This window comes from Camelina sativa, chromosome 6 (genome assembly GCF_030686135.1).
Source record: "Camelina sativa cultivar CO46 ecotype springtype chromosome 6, ASM3068613v1".
Classification (NCBI taxonomy): domain Eukaryota; kingdom Viridiplantae; phylum Streptophyta; class Magnoliopsida; order Brassicales; family Brassicaceae; genus Camelina; species Camelina sativa.
The window spans coordinates 14,862,743-14,882,107 of NC_141885.1; the positions used below are offsets into that span (position 1 = coordinate 14,862,743).

Here is a 19,365-nt window from a genome sequence, read left to right on the forward strand (position 1 = left end):
TTTGTCAACATTGTTAATGTATTATAGGGAGTTGAATTTAAGGTTATGTGACAATCATATCTAGTCAGTTTTATATTCAAATCTTACACTCCAGTCACATACAGACTAGCCGCAAAGACAATGTCACGTTTTATAGCATTTGAAGCCAAATCCATTTTCTTGTGTAATGCCGAGTTCCCCATAATGGCGGCAGCGTTCTTGAACTCACGGCATGTCTCGTCCAATCTCACAATGGTACGAACTATCAGGCCTTCAGGGACATCAGTCAGTTCACATATCTCTGCAAATGGAGTCCCCTGCAAAAATCAAGCATACAATATGTTTAAAAGATGTGAATCGTGCAATGTATAAAATACCTTGCTTTCTAGTTACAAACCTTTGCCCACTCATAGACAACTTCAACCAGACCAAATTTGAGATTCTCCTGGGCATATTCTTCAGGGTCTATTTGTAAGTTGTATTGAGCTTGAAGTTCACCAAGTCTGATTGCGGTATCATAGAGTCTATGCAAAAGAGGGTCAATGATTAGACTATATCAATCAGATCGGAACAAATACTGCATGTGGTTATGAGAAGGGAAAGAGTGCGATCGTTACAAACCTTTGTTTAGCTTTAGCTAGCTTAGGAGTAAGTGAAGGCGCTGAAGTGTTTTTTTGTTGGAAGACAAAGGCAGACATTACAGCCACTGCTTCTTCTGGTTCTAATTCTTCGAATTGATTCTCAAACAGACACACTGTGCATATCAATTCTTCCCCAGAATTCATCTCGCAAGCGACACGGCCTTTGATTTGAACGACGAGGTCTTCATCTATACACCCAATTTCCTTCAGAACATCGATCTGCAAGAAGAGATTAGAGCTCTACATGTTACTCTAAATTATCATACATAAGAGTAAACAAAGATGCATTTGGAATATCTCATTTGAATGTACCCGGCCCTGAAACGCAGGCATCTGTAATAGGGCTTCATCAGACATTTGAAATTCTAGATCTTTGAGATCCTTCTTATGCTTCTTAATCTCCCTAGCTAACTTCATGTGCTCTTCCAGTTTAACACAACCGTGGCACTTATTCGCTGACATCTTTTGCAACAGGCTGGTCCATTTATAGTACGTCTCCACAAGCTCAGCATCTTTCAGCTTCAAATCTGAAATGGAATCATGAATTTAAGGGAGAAATGATTTTGCAGCAGGGAAAACCTAAATAGGGCTATAATTTAGTTAAAGAACCTTTTATTGGGTCTAGAGCAGGAGGATACTTGTTTCCATTTGATTTCAGATCCAAAAGTTGTTGAACCGTCTGAGAAAAAGCTGCCTTGTTCCCATCCTCGAGTAGACGAAACTGATCAATCTTTATCTTGCTATCGCATATGCACAAGAAATCTTTGTTATCAAACCCTTTAACCTCGTAACCTACACCAGCAGCCACTCCATGGTACGGGAGCTCTATCTTGATCACAACGGAACCTTTACGAGAGCTCGGTTTCGTATAAAATTCTTCTTCAAAACCACGTTTTGACTTGGGCGCAATAAAATAACCATGAGAGGGATCTGAGCTTTTCTTGCCAATGCTGACCATATTTTTCTCTGGTGGCGGTATTTCAGATTTTATTACCAAAATAATATATTGTCTGTTAGTGTTGGAAGGTCCCTTCAGAACGACTCCGAGTAAATTGTCTATGCCCTGTACAATAACACACATGAGCAACCGATAATGAACCAGAGAAAAGACAAACAGGTGGAGACTGGGTGCTCACTGTTTCAGATTTCATGACCACTACTCTTCCTTGTACAAGAAAGTTCTGGGCATTAGGAGACTGCATGACTGCTTCTGACATCTTGCTGTTACACTCGTTTGCTTCCATATACAAGTCATAGTAATCTTCAATTTCCGGTTCACATTTAATACATCTGGACGAATAAATCAATAGGTTAATTCGACGGTGAAGTTGAACGCAGAGGTAACATAAACAACACAACAGAATCAATGGATTTTTTACAATTATACAGAGAGTACAAAAAGCCGCGCAATCACTCAGAGTACGAAAATTAAGTAGGTTTGGCCTTACTCGATATTTTTGACTGGTAGAGCACGTTTTAGCATGAGAAGCTGCTGTTTCTCGGGCAATTTCTTCTGGGCATGGAATTCAGCAAAACTTCTTTTCAGCATGTCCTCCACCTTACAATAACAACCATTTGAAAATTAGCGAGTCAGAAAACACCAAGAGAAAGGCTTGTTAGCGAAACATATGGCAGATCAATGGTCCAGACATTTGAGATACCTTCAATTCTTCAACACGTAAAAGATGGAGGATCATTATGTAGGTTAGTCGGAACTGAGATTCTAGTCTTGTTGCGCTTCCCACAATTATACGCCTCAGATCACTCTCATCTGGAACTTCATCGCGACACATGACAACAACTGTGCCAGTTTTGTCAAGTCCTCTTCTGCCAGCACGCCCTGCCATTTGAGTGTACTCTCCAGGAAGCAATTGTCTAAATTCCTTGCCATCAAACTTTCTCAAAGCATCAAAAACGACCTGTAGCATAAATCGAGGAAAGATAAATTATAGGTAAACTTCATAGAGGTTATGCTTATCAAGATACCCACATTTGTTATAAAGAATACGATCCAAAACAATATCAAACTAGCCTCACCGTTCTGGCTGGAGCGTTAACCCCCATGGCAAATGTCTCCGTTGAAAATAGCACCTGCAGAAAGATTCAAAAGATTACCTGAAGCAATGATGACAATGATGTCCACAAGGCAGTAACCAGAAGCACGGAAAACTATTAACTTGAGCATTGTATTTATCGTGTAGGCTCAGATAATAGCACAAGAATAAAGCCTAAAATTTTGAGCATACCTTAATAACACCACGGCAAAAAAGCATTTCAACAACTTCCTTTACTATTGGAAGCAGCCCAGCATGATGAACACCTATTCCTCTATGAAGTAAGCTTTGGACTCTGAGGACCTTTAAAATGTATTCCCCCACAGTTCATGAGTAGGAAATCAAGGCAACTCTTTGAATTTATAATGTTAGAAACCAGGAAATTTTATGATAGCCACCTGAGGTAAATTTCTATCAGACCCTTTCAGTCTTGAAAAAGCTTTATCGCAAAAGACACGGATTTCACTTTTCTCAGAACTAGTAGTGAGGTCAGTCCCAGTCAAAGCGTCAGCACATCTATCACAATAATTCTTCGAGAAACAGAAGACAACCACCTAATGGGAAATGAAAATAAAAGGGTTAGACATAATTACCAGAATTGACAAGACAATAAGATTAAATATAAGAAACGAGAAGCGACATCTAACATACAGGTAATAGGGACTTTTTTGAGAGCTTGTTGATAAGCAGTAACCAATTTGAAGCTGCTGATCGTCTAAAAGCCCCATTGTTCTGACTGTTACCACTATAAGAGGATTTTGCCAAATCTTTTGCACTTGAGTGTTTATTCTGCTTGCCACGAGAATGAGCTTCATGTTTCTGAGATTTGTTCCCATCTTGATGAGCTGAAGATCCTGTATGCTGTTTAGGAGCGACACTAACTGCATTTGAATTCTTCTTCTTTTGTGAATCTTTAGCATCCTTTATCCCTTTAGGAAGAAAAACTTCATTCTCACAAACTTTGTAGAGTTCTCCAGAATAAAATAGGCAGTGCTCTAGGGGAACTGGTCTTTTTGTCGTGCTGATAATAAAACCCATAAAATTAAGAAATTAAAACTTCAATATCAACCATTGAATTAAATGAACAGTACTTTAACCAGGATATATTAAATCTCACCCAGTAACACGTATCTCTTTTTGTTTTGTTCGGCCAATCCAATCAGCAAATTCAAATGTATTTGGCACCTATAAGAAATTATTCATGTTATAAGTTCAGAGGCATATGGGGAAAAAAGAATGCAAAATAATGATTGAACCATGAAGCCATATATATCTCCATAGATGCTAGAAACTGGAGGGTAAGTTCATTAGGATTGCGACCAAAAAATATTAGATCACCTATTCCTTTCAAACTCATCTTATGTGAAAAGTCATAGCCAAAGATTAGATGCAAAGCAAACACAACACCACCTGAAAGAACTAAGATTTTCTATACACATGCATATAAAAGCATTGAGTAGTACCGTTGCAGAAAGGAGGACAAAATTTATATGCCTTGGCAACATGATGATAACTTCTTCCCAAACAACCCCTCTCTCTACGTCATTGACATAGTGAACTTCATCAAATATAACCTGCCAGTCATAGGAACAGTAACAAGGACACGTGATTGAAGTTTCACACAGAGCTACAAAGGCTGCTTAGAAATGGAGGGATTTGGGCACACTATTAAACACATAAGAAAGTAAAACATCAAAAAGCTCTTTTACCCATTCTATATCACGTATGATATCGGCACCACGATAAAGCATTGACCTTAATATTTCAGTAGTCATGATCAGACAAGATGCCTCTGGCCTTATGCTAACATCGCCTGTTAGAAGTCCTACGTCAAACTTCTCACAAAAATCTCTGTATTTTTGGTTACTGATGGTTTTAATTGGAGCAGTATAAACAGCTCGTGTACAATGCTGAACACAGAAAAAAATGATCAGCGAACAGAACAAAGAATATAAAATACGAATGCAAAGATGTTTTTCATAATTATCTACCTTGGTGGCTAAAGCGAATGCATATTCTGCAACAACTGTCTTCCCCGCTGATGTATGAGCAGCTACAAAAACAGACTCCCCTTTCTCTAAACAACAGATAGCCTGTAGGCATAAGACACTTAGTTATTTACCGAAAATCCACATATAAAAGACAACCAAGCACATTTCTCAAACATACGCAAATTTAAATTGCCAAGGGAAATACCTCCTTCTGAAAGTTGTCTAATTCGAAAGGGAATTCAATCGCCATGTCAGGAACAAGTTCATAAAACCGGTCGGCAATGTCTTGGCTATCTCCTTTAGTGGCCCATCCCTAGAAGAAGAACGCACCCCAAATCACGTTTATGAGAAGGGAAAATGAAATCTTAAAATGCAGAACCCACATTCTTACCTCTTTCCGTAGTTGTTTATTACTGTTAATTGCCTCTTCCGTCAATATTGCTGTTTTTGCTGATGACAAAATCTCATCCAGAACAGTGGCGTCAGCCTCTATTCCCTTGTTGGCATCATTGCTTTTCCTCGCTTTAGCTTCAGGTTCAGCTTCTGCCTTTAGAGACTCAGATTCAGCTGTATGATCTACATTACAGTATTGAATATCAGAACAACAAATCAAATATATGTGACGACTATAGATGTTGAACATGAATGATTAAACAACCATCTCTCTCAAGTTCGGAGAAAGCATCTTCTTCCCATGCCTTCTTCAACAGATCATCAAACTGAATAGACAACGTACTCTGGAGGTATTCACAATCCAAGGACAGTAAAAAAGAGTTATTGACACAACCAAATATAAAGTAATTTTATGTACACCAGGGAAATTGATCTACAGACCGACTTTACATCTGAAGCATTGCTATGTGAACTCCGATCCTCATAAACGCTCCATGTTTGGGGATATGGCTTTAAAATATAAAAAGAAAACAGGAAGAATCAATCAACACTGAATCGTAAGGAATTCATTAAGGTACAAAACTTAGATAGTGATATTACAGGATAACATAAACATACCATCAGATCTCCAAGATCTAAACTCTGCTTAAAACTAGGAGGAACGGTTTGAACAGGACCCCCATTGAGCAATTCCTGTACCCATTGGCCACTAGAGACACCCTCTGGAAGGACTCTCTCTGAAGACTGTGAATCCTCCAAGCCACCTGGACGGAAAGGGCGATTATTGACACTTCCTCTCAGAAAATCTTTCGGAGGTCCAACCATTCGTGGAAAAAATCCAGAATCTTGATCTCCATACATTTGTTCCGACAAATCCACCTAAGGTAATATGACAATCCATTTCTCCAGCAAGCGTCAGAAACAGAAAGCTAATAGCAGGTCATACTACTGTCTAAATGAACTGGTTTATTTAAGATAATTCATTTTACCTCTACTGATTTGGGCTCCCATGCTCTGTTCTCAGTATCCTCTTTTTGACGCCTGAATGGCAACTCCCAAGTGGGAACCACAACGGACCTTGGCAAAGAGGGTTGAAGTGGCACCTTCACCCTTGAAAACCAATCAAAATCCCACTGATTCTCAGCTTTTTCGGCAGAAAACTGATCCGGTTCCAGTCTTGGTAGGAGATATTTCTCCTCGATATGTTTCTTTATTGATTCTTTTGTTTCTTTGGCAAAAGCAGGAGGCTGAGAAACACGCATATACGCAAACGTAATATAAGTACTTACAAAGCCAGAAAGCTTTACTAACAACCAAGACTTCGTCTCGTAAAACTTAAAAACACATCATCAGTGTGCAAATCTAAACATGTAAGAGCATTCACCATTGGATACATTAATATGTGTAAATAATCTAGAGCTTCTCATGTCACTGATAACTACAACTGAACAAGAATTTCTAAAGATCAATTGTATCCATTAGGATTGTTGAGGGAAACAGTAAGTAAAATCCACACCAAGACTTAGCAAACTACAATACAAAAACAAACAACATATGATGTTCAAAAACACAGAAACGCATAGGTAGTAGCAGAACGAACTAATTGAGAATACCAAACGCATCAAATTGCATTAAAAAAAAAAAAAAAATCAGTGCCTAAGCGAACCCAATTTTTGAAGACGTGATCAAAGTTCTAGCCACTCTAAATCAGAAAACTCACGGAAACGAAATCGGGAAGTGAGTTCACGGCGTCGTCTCTCTCCGCCGTGTACAGAGGCTCAACGCGGAGGTGACCACCATGACCGGAGAAGCCGACACGGAAGGCGAGTTCGTTGCCTGCTTGGACTCTGCTCATTGTGCTGTCCCCTCTCTATCTATCGTTAACTTCTTCGCATTCCCTTTCTTCGCCGTCTCTCGTTCCGAAGTATTCAGCGATCGGTCTGGGGAGAATCCGGTGAAGGAACAACAATTTAGATTTCTCTCCGGTTGAGTTCTGCTCCTATGGAACGCCGTGTCGTTTTACTGCTAAAAGTCAGGAATGTGTGCTGTCTTTATTTAGGGGCTCTGATTTAGGCCGACTTGCTAACAAACTAGTTATTTTTCCCTTATTTTTACCCCGTATGCAAAAGTTAACTTTTTATTTGTAAATTATTTGTCAGTTGAATAAATATCCATCATTCCACATGTTTTACCGGGGATTTAATCTTATATTTTCAATTTTATATATCCTTAATCTAAATTTAAAATAATATGTATAGGTTTGCATAAACCCTCTTCCAACAATATCACTTATTGCTGTCAGAGACTTGCTGTGACCCTTCTCCCATAAGGGTTGACTCGTTAGCCATACAACTGGCTGCAACAGAGGAATCACTGGTTTTCACTAACCTCGTTCCGCAGAAGCAGGACACTACTGCTAATGAGATTTTTATGCCAAAAGAGCAAGTCACCACAGAAGCAGGTTGGACAGCAGTCTCCCCTGCTAGCAATAGTCGTATGCGGGTTTCTGCGCAGGTGGAGACTGATAGTCTCGTTTCTCCCTCTCGTTTTTCGGTTCTCATGGAGGAAGATTCCGTAAAAGCCGAGGAGGGTGAGGAAGAAGGTGAAATTGTGCCAAAGGATTCTGATCCACCTGCGGTTTCTGATACGTTGGCAACTGCAGGATCTCATAGTATCCGTCAATCTCTCCCACGTGCCTCCAAGACTCAACATAAGGTTATCATCGACCCAAATACTCTTAGCACACGGATCCCGAGTGTTTTGACAAAGAAGGGTCCCTCTCGAAAACCTTAAATATGACAAGTTTTTTCTGGAATGTCCGTGGTCTAAACAAAACTTCAAAACATTCCATTATCAGTCGCTGGGTAAATAGTAGTTCTATGCAGTTTGGTTGCCTACTTGAGACGCGAGTCAAGGAAAGTAGAGCAGATAAGATAGTTTCCTCTGTTTTCAAAGGTTGGTCTTCTTTATGTAATTATGAGGCGCATCCTTTAGGTCGTATATGGGTGGTCTGGCGGGATACTGTGAGACTTACTCCGGTCTTCAAGAGCAGTCAAGTAATTACGTGTTCAGTTCTGTTGGCGGGTGGAACAGAGGAGTTATTTTGTTCCTTTGTATATGCGTTGAATTCTTCAGAGGAGAGGAGGATTCTTTGGGATGATTTACGATGTCACAATGATTCTCCATTGTTTAGGAATAAGCCATGGCTGATCAGTGGTGATTTCAATGAGATTTTGGAGAGTGGAGAACACTCTAGTCATGATCATATGCAGTTTAATACGTTGGGGATGCGTGAGTTTCAGGATGTGGTGCAACATTCTTCACTCACAGATTTGGGACACCATGGTCCACTCTACACTTAGTGCAATAAGAGAGATGAGGGTCTGATCTGTAAGAAGCTGGATCGAGTATTGATTAATGAGCATTGGGGAGATCGGATTCCACATTCATATAGTGTTTTTGAGGCAGGTGGTTGCTCTGATCATGCCAGAGGTCGCATCATCCTGGAGGCTGCTGCAACGGGAGGTCGCAGGCCTTTCAAATTTGTTAATGAATTGGCTAAACTACCTCAATTTCATGAGGTGGTTGCAAACCATTGGAATGGCACTACCCCACTATTTCCTTCTACATCTGCTATGCACCGCCTCTCCAAGAAATTCAAAGACTTAAAACCAAGATTGCGTTATTTGGGAAAAGAGCAGTTTGGTGATTTGTCCAAACGGACACGTGAAGCTCACAAGGTAATTTGTCAAAAGCAAGCTACTACCCTGGCGAATCCGACTCAACAAGCGCTTTTAGAGGAGTCAACTGCTTATTCTTTGTGGACTCATCTTGCTGAACTGGAGAAAGATTATCTTAAGCAGAAAGCTAAGATTCATTGGCTAACTGTGGGAGACATGAACAATGCATATTTTCATAAAATGGTCAGTATCCGCAAAATGCAGAACTCTATTTGTGAGCTATGTGGTCCAAATGAGGAATTGTGGCGAACTAACAATGAGCTAAAAGGGGAATCAGAGCGGTTTTTTAAGGACTTCCTTAATCAACAGCCTACTGATTTTGTGGGAATGACAGTGGAGGAGCTACAACACCTGTTGCCTTTTCGATGTCATGAAGAGGACAGAGCAATGCTTACAAAGCTGGTTACTGCTGATGAGATCCAGCAGGTTGTTTTTGCGATGCCAAGTTATAAATCTCCCGGACCTGATGGATATACCAGTGAGTTTTTCAAGGTTTCATGGTCGGTAATTGGTTCGGATGTGATTGCTGCGGTGCAGTCTTTCTTTCTTAAAGGTTTTCTCCCTAAGGGTATAAACACTACTATTCTCGCACTAATACCAAAAAAGGATGATGCTACTGAAATGAAAGATTACCAGCCAATATCCTGTTGCAATGTGCTGTATAAGGTGATATCTAAGTTGTTGGCCAATCGTCTTAAGAATCTTCTCCCAAAGGTTATTGCTCAGAACCAATCTGCTTTTGTTAAAGAACGTTTGTTGATGGAGAATGTCTTGTTGGCAACAGAGGTTGTTAAGGATTATCACAAAGACTCTATCTCATCTCGTTGTGCGATGAAAATTGATATCTCAAAAGCTTTTGATTCGGTACAATGGGATTTCTTGTTGAGCACGCTTGAGGCATTACACTTCCCAGATCAGTTTATTCACTGGATTCGAGTCTGCATTTCGATAGCTACATTCTCTGTTCAAGTGAATGGTGAATTGGCGGGTTTTTTCAATAGCTCTCGCGGATTGAGGCAAGGTTGTGCCCTCTCTCCCTACCTGTTCGTTATATGCATGAATGTTATATCCCATCTGATTGATCAAGCCGCAATAAGTAAGCGCATTGGCTATCACCCTAAGTGTAAGAACATAGGGCTCACCCACCTCTGTTTTGCCGATGATTTGATGGTTTTTGTTGATGGTCAACAACGGTCGATTGAGGGTATCATTGAGATCTTCCAAGAGTTTGCGGGTCAGTCGGGGCTTCGAATCAGTCTGGAAACATCCACCCTCCATATGGCTGGGATGACAGATCAACAACGTGATCAAATCTCCACAAACTTTCCCTTTGCCACTGGACAATTACCGGTCAGATATCTAGGCCTCCCACTTCTTACCAAGCAAATGACTACAGCTGATTATGCCCCACTCATGGGCAAAATTCGACTGAAAATCAGTTCATGGACTGCTCGATCACTGTCTTACGCAGGTCGTCTCACTCTTATCTCCTTTGTTCTTATGAGTGTAACAAACTTTTGGCTATCTGCCTATCGTCTACCTGCAGGGTGTCTCCGGGACATAGAGAAAATGTATGCTGCTTTCTTGTGGTCAGGACTGGACCTTAACCCCAAGAAGGCAAAGATAGCTTGGACTGAAATTTGTAAACCGAAGCAAGAGGGAGGTTTGGGTCTGAAATCCCCTGATGATGCTAATAAGGTTAGTAGTTTGAAGTTAATATGGCGAATCCTCTCGAAACAAGATACCCTCTGGGTGAAATGGATTTGGACATATCTAATACCAAAGGAATCATTTTGGTTAGTTAACAATGGCTCTACGGTAGGGTCCTGGATGTGGAAGAAACTTCTCAAGTATCGGGAAATGGCAAAAACAATGTTTAAGGTGGAGGTTAATAATGGGGCTTCAACATCATTCTGGTATGATATATGGTTGCCAATGGGACGTTTAATTGACCTAGTGGGACCGAGAGGGTTCATTGATTTGGGCATTACGCAGGGTGCAACGGTCCAAGAGGCCATGACCACGCACATGCCTCGTCATCATCGGTTTGCTGTCTTAAATGATATAGAAAACACCCTTCAGGCTATTACACGTCGCTCTACTCGACAACCAAATGCTGCTGACACCCCGTTATGGCGATCTTAGGGTGACAGGTTCTCCAAAACTTTCTCCTCTCGACATACATGGCATAATGTTCGCAGCTCTCACGCAAAGGTCGATTGGTACAAAGGGGTATGGTACTCTTAATCCACCCCTAAGTATTCGTTTATCCTCTGGCTGGCAATTCATAACCGTTTAGACACTGGCGATCGCATAAAAAACTGGTCCTCGGGGCAACAAGTCACATGTGTCCTCTGTTCCGGCGCGGAAGAGACTAGGGATCACCTATTTTTCTCTTGTCCTTACTCTGCAGTTATTTGGAGAGAACTCACACAGTCACTTCTCTTGACTCACTACTTAACAGACTGGAGCTTTCTGCTCACGCTGCTTACCTCCCCGACTTTATCACCTCTCCCACGTTTTCTCTTCAAGTATGTTTTCCAAGCAACTGTCTATCATCTCTGGCGTGAGAGGAACACTCGACGACATGGAGAGGCCCCTTCCCCGCAGGCTCAAATCATAAAGCTCCTTGAAAAAAATGTACGCAATCGTCTCACCTCAATCTTGAGGCAACACGATCATCGATACGATGAAGGCCTGCAACTCTGGTTCTCTACAAGAGTTCACATTCGTCCATCCTCTTCCAATTAAGCTAAGACAATCAGTATACTGTTTCAATCTTGTTCGGTAATTCATTTTTCAAACGCTGAAGCATTTATTGTACAAACGTTTTTTGGTTGAATACAATTTTACATTCTTTCAAAAAAAAAATATATATCACTTTTATGTTATATTTCTCCTAATTTTTGCTCTGATCATATAATCATTTGACATTGTATTAATTTTACATATTCTAAATGTAATAAGTTATAAGATGGAATGAATTATGATCTTCAAACATGGGTTAAATATAAAATGTCAAAATTATATGATGAGATGATTTAAAACTAATATAACATATCAAAATTTTAAAATCTGAAAAATTATTCAAAATTTCTATGTAAAATAAAGTTCAATTCATGTTCTAGCACGATTACTAATCTATGAGATCAACATAGTATTTGATCATTCATATACATACACTAAAGTTCTATTTCAAACTTTCTGAGTTCAGCTTTATAGAGTTTGATTCTACTTATTCAGTTAAGTATCAGTCATTTTTTACATATATGTATATAGAATTGAGTCAACTTACAAAGTAAACAATAGTCAAGAAGAATGAAACTCAAGTTAGGGTTTAAGAAAGTGAAAAATCACAATACAAAAAGAAAATTTAAAATGAGAAAACAACCCTTTGTGGTCTATACAGATGCATCTAGAGTTGGTTTGAGATGTGTGTTGATGCAGCATGAGAAGGTGATTGCCTACGCTTCGCGGCAGTTGTGGAAGAATGAAGTCAACTATCCTACTCATGACTTGGAGATGGGTGCTGTAGTTTTTGCCCTTAAGATTTGGAGATCTTATCTTTATGGTGCAAAGGTACATGTGTTTACAGATCTATTACAAGGTAGGCTATTACACGTCGCTCTACTCGACAACCAAATGCTGCTGACACCCCGTTATGGCGATCTCAGGGTGACAGGTTCTCCAAAACTTTCTCCTCTCGACATACATGGCATAATGTTCGCAGCTCTCACGCAAAGGTCGATTGGTACAAAGGGGTATGGTACTCTTAATCCACCCCTAAGTATTCGTTTATCCTCTGGCTGGCAATTCATAACCATTTAGACACTGGCGATCGCATAAAAAACTGGTCCTCGGGGCAACAGGTCACATGTGTCCTCTGTTCCGGCGCGGAAGAGACAAGGGATCACCTATTTTTCTCTTGTCCTTACTCTGCAGTTATTTGGAGAGAACTCACACAGTCACTGCTCTTGACTCACTACTCAACAGAATGGAGCTTTCTGCTCACGCTGCTTACCTCCCCGACTTTATCACCTCTCCCACGTTTTCTCTTCAAGTATGTTTTCCAAACAACTGTCTATCATCTCTGGCGTGAGAGGAACGCTCGACGACATGGAGAGGCCCCTTCCCCGCAGGCTCAAATCATAAAGCTCCTTGACAAAAATGTACGCAATCGTCTCACCTCAATCTTGAGGCTACACGATCATCGATACGACGAAGGCCTGCAACTCTGGTTCTCTACAAGAGTTCACGTTCGTCCATCCTCTTCCACTTAAGCTAAGACAATCAGTATACTGTTTCAATCTTGTTCGGTAATTCATTTTTCAAACGCTGAAGCATTTATTGTACAAACGTTTTTTGGTTGAATACAATTTTACATTCTTTCAAAAAAAAAAAATATCACTTTTATGTTATATTTCTCCTAATTTTTGCTCTGATCATATAATCATTTGACATTGTATTAATTTTACATATTCCAAATGTAATAAGTTATACGATGGAATGAATTATGATCTTCAAACATGGGTTAAATATAAAATGTCAAAATTATATGATGAGATGATTTAAAACTAATATAACATATCAAAATTTTAAAATATGAAAAATTATTCAAAAATTCTATGTAAAATAAAGTTCAATCCATGTTCTAGCACGATTACTAATCTATGAGATAACATAGTATTTGATCATTCATATATATACACTAAAGTTCTATTTCACACTTTCTGAGTTCAGCTTTATAGAGTTTGATTCTACTTATTCAGTTAAGTATCAGTCATTTTTTACATATATGTATATAGAACTGAGTCAACTTACAAAGTAAACAATAGTCAAGAAGAATGAAACTCAAGTTAGGGTTTAAGAAAGTGAAAAACCACAATACAAAAAGAAATTTTAAAATGAGAAAAGAAATCACTAAAACCAAATTTGAAATTTGATTCAAATAGCATTTTACATAACCTTTTCATTGAGCAAAATTAGAATATAGCAAACATCATGGACTACACATACGAAAAGTTTCATCATTTATTTCATTTTGATTATATTCTTATGAGTTCTTATATATATATGATAATATCGACTTTGGAGCTGTCTGTGGATATGGAGATGTCTTGGTAAGGAAGGTAGGGAATGTGCGAACGTAACCGGGACTTAGGGAACAGGACAAGCCTCAATGTTCCAAATCTCTTTGGCATACTGAGCTATCGTACGGTCACTGCTGAACTTTCCTGAACCGGCTGTACTCAATATCGACATCTTCAGCCACCCCTTCCGGTCCCTGTCACAACACATTATGAAAACATTGTCACATTAAAGAATTTCATTATTCATTTCGATTCAGTTTCTGTTAAAAAAAACCTATGAAAATGGACAAGTTGATTTTAAGAGATGGACTTACTTATAAGCTTCATCAACTTTGGCCTGAGCATCCATGTAGCTTGGGAAATCATACCCAACCAGGAAGTAATCACCACGCCCAAAACCTGTGTTACCCTCAAGAGAATCGAGGAGCGGACCATAATCATAGCTCCCAAACACTCCACTTTTGACAAACTGCTTCGCCTCTTCAAACCGAGGATCGGGTTTGAACTGATAAGTTTCAACATGCACATAAACATTTCATGTCAGAGAAAGTACAGCAGCATACAGTGATTTCATCACAAGGTTCTTCATGGTATGGTCATGGTGGCTCACATTTGTTCCACAGAGACAAAAAGTATGCAAGGGAGAAAAGGAGAGAGTGGCATACCAGTCCATCTTCTCTTTCTTTACGCAGTCTAGGGACCTGATCGGCTGTTGCACCAAAAAGAAAGAAATTTTCTTCGCCAACCTCCTCTCTTATCTCAACATTAGCCCCATCAAGGGTTCCTATGATAAGGCAACCATTAAGAGCGAACTTCATATTGCTGGTACCACTTGCCTCCATGCCTGCTGTGCTGATGTGTTGAGATAGCTCACTTCCGGGTATAAGCATCTCTGCTACAGTGACATTGTAGTTTGGAACAAATACCACCTAGAGAGCCATATTCGTTAAACCAATTAAAAATTCTTCAATCCATGTTCAGGAAAATAAAAGGAGAAAGTAATTCATTGCATTTGCATCAAAGTAGCAACAATAAGTAGCAAAAAAAAAAGTAGCAACAATAAGAACGCTTTGCATCTCAGAAGGAGGCTTAATTAGCATTAGACTTAACCAAAAGAAACCAAGTTTATCTTGAGAGATACAAAAATCTGTAATATTTGACATTGACAAATCAGCAACAAACTCAGGTAAACATCACTATCACGCAATCAAGCAATCATCGTGTTTAGCTATCTCTAAGTTACACGGATAACATTTTAAGAAGACTCAGGCAATGTTACCTTTAGGTATTCGTTGACCTCTGGATCGCTGTTAACAACGTCGCCAACATCATTCACTAGTTTCACTATCCGTTTTGCATTTGTATAGGTTGCAAATGCTTTACCCCCAATCATGACAGTACGAGGAACTGTTTTCTTCCTTTCCTCAGGCTTCATCTCCTGTAACATTCAGCCGTAGAAAAGAATGTCACACAAGAAATACATGCATGACCTAAGCAATGGTTTATGGACATTTTCTTTTGGTTAAAGCATAAAAAGTTCCCAGGGAAGCTTTATGAGTTTTGGCTAGAACCGACATGTAGAAAGCTCATAAAAACTTCGGAAAATTTTGCCAAGGGAAAGGGAGTACCCTGGAGTATCTCACTTATTTTTACTTGTTTATATAGCATTAGGTCTACCATAACTTTTCACGCAAAGGAAAAAACATAGATAAACTACTAGGAATCATAAGGCAAATCCAGATAGATGGGTAAGCCAACTGTACCTTTAACTTTTTGAATCTATAAATTACTCCAAGAATGTTCATCAGCTGCCTCTTGTATTCGTGGATACGCTTAACTTGTATGTCAAATAAGCTTGTCGGATCAATACTCACACCAGTTACACGCTCTATATACTGAGCCAAACGTTTCTTATTGGCTGTCTTCGCAGAAGCCCATTCAGATTGGAGTTCTTCATTGTCCGCAAACTAGCAGAAGAAGAGATAACATCAGCATGGCAACATAAAAACCCATTGCAAATCTGGTTCTCAAAAAAATAAAAATCAGACCTGCCGAAGACCAGTAAGTAGGTCAAGATCAGTGATCCATTTGTCAGTCTTCAACCACTTTGTGATTATATCACTGAGCTCAGGGCTGCAGAAACGTAGCCACCTCCGAGGTGTGATGCCATTAGTCTTGTTTTGAAACTTGTTTGGCCATATAGAGACATAGTCTGCGAATAACTCAGCCTTCAAGATATCACTGTGTAACTGAGCAACGCCATTCACCTGTAAAAAGGCTCTCATAGTTAGCACTTCAAACATGAAGACTAAATGGGACTTAGAATCAATATAATATAATCTTGACAGAGGGGATACTTACTGTATGCGAGGATACAACACATAAGTTAGCCATTCTCACCACAGGCTTTTGGGGATTGTTATCTAAGATGCTCAAACTTGAAATCTTGTCCTGGAGATCAACTCGTGTATCGCGAATGGTTTTCACAAACTGCAGAATGGTAATACTCTATTATTGCAAGAGATGACAGAAACAAATCATTAGAATGATCAGAAAAATACCCTCTTATCAATCTCTGTTATTATTTCCATATGACGAGGAAGAAGCTTCCACATCAAAGATTGTGACCATTTCTCCAGCGCTTCGGGAAGGACAGTGTGATTGGTGTAAGCAACGGTCCTGCAAACCTTTACAAGTAAGTTCAAACAGAAAAGTGGAAAACATATTTCGGAAATAATGATTGGTTTCATGCACAATTGTAGTACCTTGATGTCACATCCCAAGCTTCATCCCATCCAAGTCCATTTTCATCCATTAGCAACCGCATGAGCTCAGGGATTGCAAGAGTTGGGTGTGTGTCATTCATTTGAACAGCAACTTTACTTGGAAACTCTGACCATTTCCGGCTGCCTTCGGTCGTGTTCCTCTCATGAAATCTTGATATAATATCCTGCCATAGGTTCCCATATTGTGAAGAGGAAATATTAATAAAATTATGAATCACACTTAAAAGTAGTCATTTTGGCATTGTTTTTCCAATATGCCAACATGAAATATTTTCATCATTTTATTTGCCCACAATTAATCATTTTCAGCTCATGATGACATTTATCAGAGAGTCCTAAGTTGATCCAATACATTATGGCTTAAGAATAATGAAGAAAATGAAAGGAACAAATTGACAAACCTGAAGCGAAGCACTGCAGAGAAAGAACTGTTGTTTTAAGCGTAATAACTTCCCATTCTCGGTAGCATCTCCTGGATATAACACAGTGCAAATCTGCATATATATACATCCATTGTTAGAGCGAAACAGAAAGTCACAAAGCAAAAGAAAATAAAGCAGTAGGTATAAGAACCTGTTGAGCTCTAGAATGTAGCTGCGCAGCCAATTCATATTCTCCTTCATTGAACTGAAAAAGATCAAGATCCTCCGCTCTAGCTTTTGCTTCCCAGAGACGGAGACTGATTGTGTTCTTTGTGTTATATCCTGGGATTGGCACGTCATAAGCAAGAGCTTGTACAACATCACCGCCTACCCATTTCCGTCTGCAAAATAGTCAATTGATCCATTGGAATGCTTAAGAGCAAGCTCAGTGAAAATTCAGACAACACATAGCAAAACTCCTAGCGTATAAATCCACAGAAAATTCAAGTACAGACATATGTTCAGTCATTTAAGTTCCAACATTAATACTTACGATCCATCTGGATTTATCTCCACACTGCCGAAAAACCTGACAGGGAATACTACGTCGTGCCTCACAATTTCCCATGGGCTGAACTTCTGCAAATTCCCACTAAAACATGATGAGTTACAGTCTCAAAATCATATGTTGAAAATCACCACCACATTGATAAACATCACCTCAAGCCAGTCCTCTGGAATCTCTTCTTGACCTTTCTGTGAGATAAGTTGCTTAAACAGCCCATGTCTGTACCTCAACCCATAACCCCAAGCAGGCAAGTTTAGAGTGGCCATCGAATCCAAGAAGCACGAGGCAAGTCTCCCCAACCCACCATTTCCAAGAGCTGCATCTTTCTCCTACGATTTCATAACAGAAAAGCTCAAAAACATTTCCAATGGGGAAAATATCAAAAAGAAATGATCAAAATCCCAAGAAACTCAAAAAAGTACCTGCTCGGCTATCTCCTCAAGCTCATAACCGAGCTTACGCAGTGCATCAGCATATGGACCTTGAAGGTTCAAATTCCCAATAGCATTTGTCAAAGCACGACCTTGGAGATACTCCATTGACAAGTAGTATGTTTGTTTTGGATCAACTTTGTTAAAATGAACATAAGTCTCATTCCACAGCTGCAAAACAATTCACACATTCATATCACTCTCACATAAAACACAATCAACACATTCATAGTTTCAGATCAACTTTGAAAGATCAAGATTAACCATAAACCATAAATTAAAACACTCAAATCTACTTTACTGATTACCTGAATGAGACGATCGCGAAGACACTCAGCAGTAGCGTAAAGAGCTTGCTCAGGCCCGAACTTTAACGGAGAGAAATGTGGACTGTACTTGGCGTGGTAAAGGATATTCTCAGCGATCTCCGTAGCTTCGTTCGCCTCCGGATTAGCCTTCGCCGAGATTTTCTCCGGCAAACTCGTCGCAGCTTTTCCATTCGTGTTCGCCATCGCTGATAGCTCCCTGAAACAACAACCACTGTTATTATTGCCAAAGTAAAGAAAAGTCTAAAATCAAAATTAGTGAGCAATTTACCAAATTTTTGAAATTGTAATCTGGGGAAGAGATGAAGAGACACTTGAGAGAGCTTATATGAAGCAGAAGAAGATACTATGGAGAAATCAGTATATACTAAAAAAAAAGAAGCGTGAGATATTTTTCACAAACGTTAATTTTTGTTGTTTTTTTTTAATTTGATTCTCTGTTTTTTTTCGTTTTGGCGATTTGATTTTTGATTTATGATTTTCCGGAAGGATTGAAAGTGTGAGGATCACAAGAAAAGAGAGTGAAGTGAAGTTTTTTTATGTGTCAGAGGAAAAGCTCAGAAGAGCTTTGTGATTTTTTTGGTGAAAATATCTACTAGGAGCCCCCACATCTCTTTGTTTTTTAGTTAGAGAGACTCTTCATATTATTTTCGTATAAAAAGAACACCCCTTGTATTGGGATTGGGGACCATTGATCATTTTTCTAAGAACTTAATTAGAAAGAAATGCTATTTGATAACCTAATGTAGACATTCATTAAAAGAAAATAAGTGACTTTTAAAGAATTTGATGGAACAATGAGAATGAGAAAAGAAAAGAATCGAGAAGGAAAGGAAGATTTAAAATATAGAACCAATCTGAGTAAAAAAGCCAAACGTAGTGGCTCGATTGCTTACGTTACGTATCAATACAGTAATGAGAGGACTAAAGTGGGAAAGATCTACACGAACACGTGTGTATGTATGTAAATCACGAAGTAGAGAAAAGTGCGCGCACCTCAAGGT

At 39.3% G+C, this 19,365-nt stretch overlaps 3 protein-coding genes across 3 annotated transcripts; 1 reads left to right on the forward strand and 2 right to left on the reverse strand.

Annotated features, from left to right (window-relative positions):
- Positions 1 to 7,165, reverse strand: LOC104790920 (DExH-box ATP-dependent RNA helicase DExH11). The gene is made up of 23 exons (XM_087453024.1): positions 6,779 to 7,165; positions 6,048 to 6,305; positions 5,677 to 5,937; positions 5,500 to 5,568; positions 5,324 to 5,402; positions 5,057 to 5,241; positions 4,871 to 4,978; positions 4,666 to 4,767; positions 4,384 to 4,584; positions 4,138 to 4,248; positions 3,792 to 3,859; positions 3,326 to 3,695; positions 3,073 to 3,228; positions 2,867 to 2,977; positions 2,658 to 2,711; positions 2,282 to 2,539; positions 2,069 to 2,178; positions 1,757 to 1,910; positions 1,230 to 1,683; positions 933 to 1,147; positions 601 to 839; positions 377 to 503; positions 1 to 296 (listed from the first exon to the last, which is right to left on the reverse strand). The coding sequence occupies exons 1-23, from the start codon at positions 6,911 to 6,913 to the stop codon at positions 84 to 86; spliced, it is 4,038 nt and encodes a 1,345-aa protein (XP_087309150.1). The 5' UTR covers positions 6,914 to 7,165; the 3' UTR covers positions 1 to 83.
- Positions 7,166 to 7,488: 323 nt separating this feature from the next.
- On the forward strand, positions 7,489 to 12,897 carry LOC147942602 (uncharacterized). Its single transcript, XM_087456135.1, has 7 exons — positions 7,489 to 7,773; positions 7,944 to 8,349; positions 8,527 to 10,714; positions 10,881 to 11,030; positions 11,212 to 11,329; positions 12,378 to 12,559; positions 12,741 to 12,897. Exons 1-7 carry the CDS (start codon positions 7,489 to 7,491, stop codon positions 12,895 to 12,897), a joined length of 3,486 nt encoding a protein of 1,161 aa, XP_087312261.1.
- An 818-nt stretch (positions 12,898 to 13,715) lies between these two features.
- LOC104790921 (alpha-glucan phosphorylase 2, cytosolic) lies at positions 13,716 to 19,293 on the reverse strand. The gene is made up of 16 exons (XM_010516718.3): positions 18,633 to 19,293; positions 18,344 to 18,560; positions 18,027 to 18,206; positions 17,757 to 17,933; positions 17,590 to 17,675; positions 17,248 to 17,437; positions 17,076 to 17,168; positions 16,654 to 16,838; positions 16,450 to 16,567; positions 16,250 to 16,378; positions 15,937 to 16,155; positions 15,652 to 15,855; positions 15,168 to 15,326; positions 14,554 to 14,817; positions 14,203 to 14,393; positions 13,716 to 14,082 (listed from the first exon to the last, which is right to left on the reverse strand). The coding sequence occupies exons 2-16, from the start codon at positions 18,545 to 18,547 to the stop codon at positions 13,956 to 13,958; spliced, it is 2,526 nt and encodes an 841-aa protein (XP_010515020.1). The 5' UTR covers positions 18,548 to 18,560; positions 18,633 to 19,293; the 3' UTR covers positions 13,716 to 13,955.
- Positions 19,294 to 19,365: the final 72 nt, after the last annotated feature.

Bases quoted from the DNA above. Each gene is read 5' to 3' on its own strand.
- LOC104790920 (XM_087453024.1), bottom strand. From the start codon at position 6,913: ATGAGCAGAGTCCAAGCAGGCAACGAACTCGCCTTCCGTGTCGGCTTC. The intron at 1,684-1,756 runs GTGAGCACCCAG...GTTATTGTACAG, and splicing joins TGGTCATGAAATCTGAAACA to GGCATAGACAATTTACTCGG. The intron at 297-376 runs GTTTGTAACTAG...TGATTTTTGCAG, and splicing joins TTGTCTATGAGTGGGCAAAG to GGGACTCCATTTGCAGAGAT.
- LOC147942602 (XM_087456135.1), top strand. From the start codon at position 7,489: ATGCCAAAAGAGCAAGTCACCACAGAAGCAGGTTGGACAGCAGTCTCC. The intron at 8,350-8,526 runs GTGAGTTTCAGG...TTTTTGAGGCAG, and splicing joins GTTTAATACGTTGGGGATGC to GTGGTTGCTCTGATCATGCC. The intron at 11,330-12,377 runs GTATGTTTTCCA...TATGGTGCAAAG, and splicing joins CTCCCACGTTTTCTCTTCAA to GTACATGTGTTTACAGATCT.
- LOC104790921 (XM_010516718.3), bottom strand. From the start codon at position 18,547: ATGGCGAACACGAATGGAAAAGCTGCGACGAGTTTGCCGGAGAAAATC. The intron at 14,818-15,167 runs GTAACATTGCCT...ATGGCTCTCTAG, and splicing joins AGGTCAACGAATACCTAAAG to GTGGTATTTGTTCCAAACTA. The intron at 14,083-14,202 runs GTAAGTCCATCT...GTGTTGTGACAG, and splicing joins AAAGTTGATGAAGCTTATAA to GGACCGGAAGGGGTGGCTGA.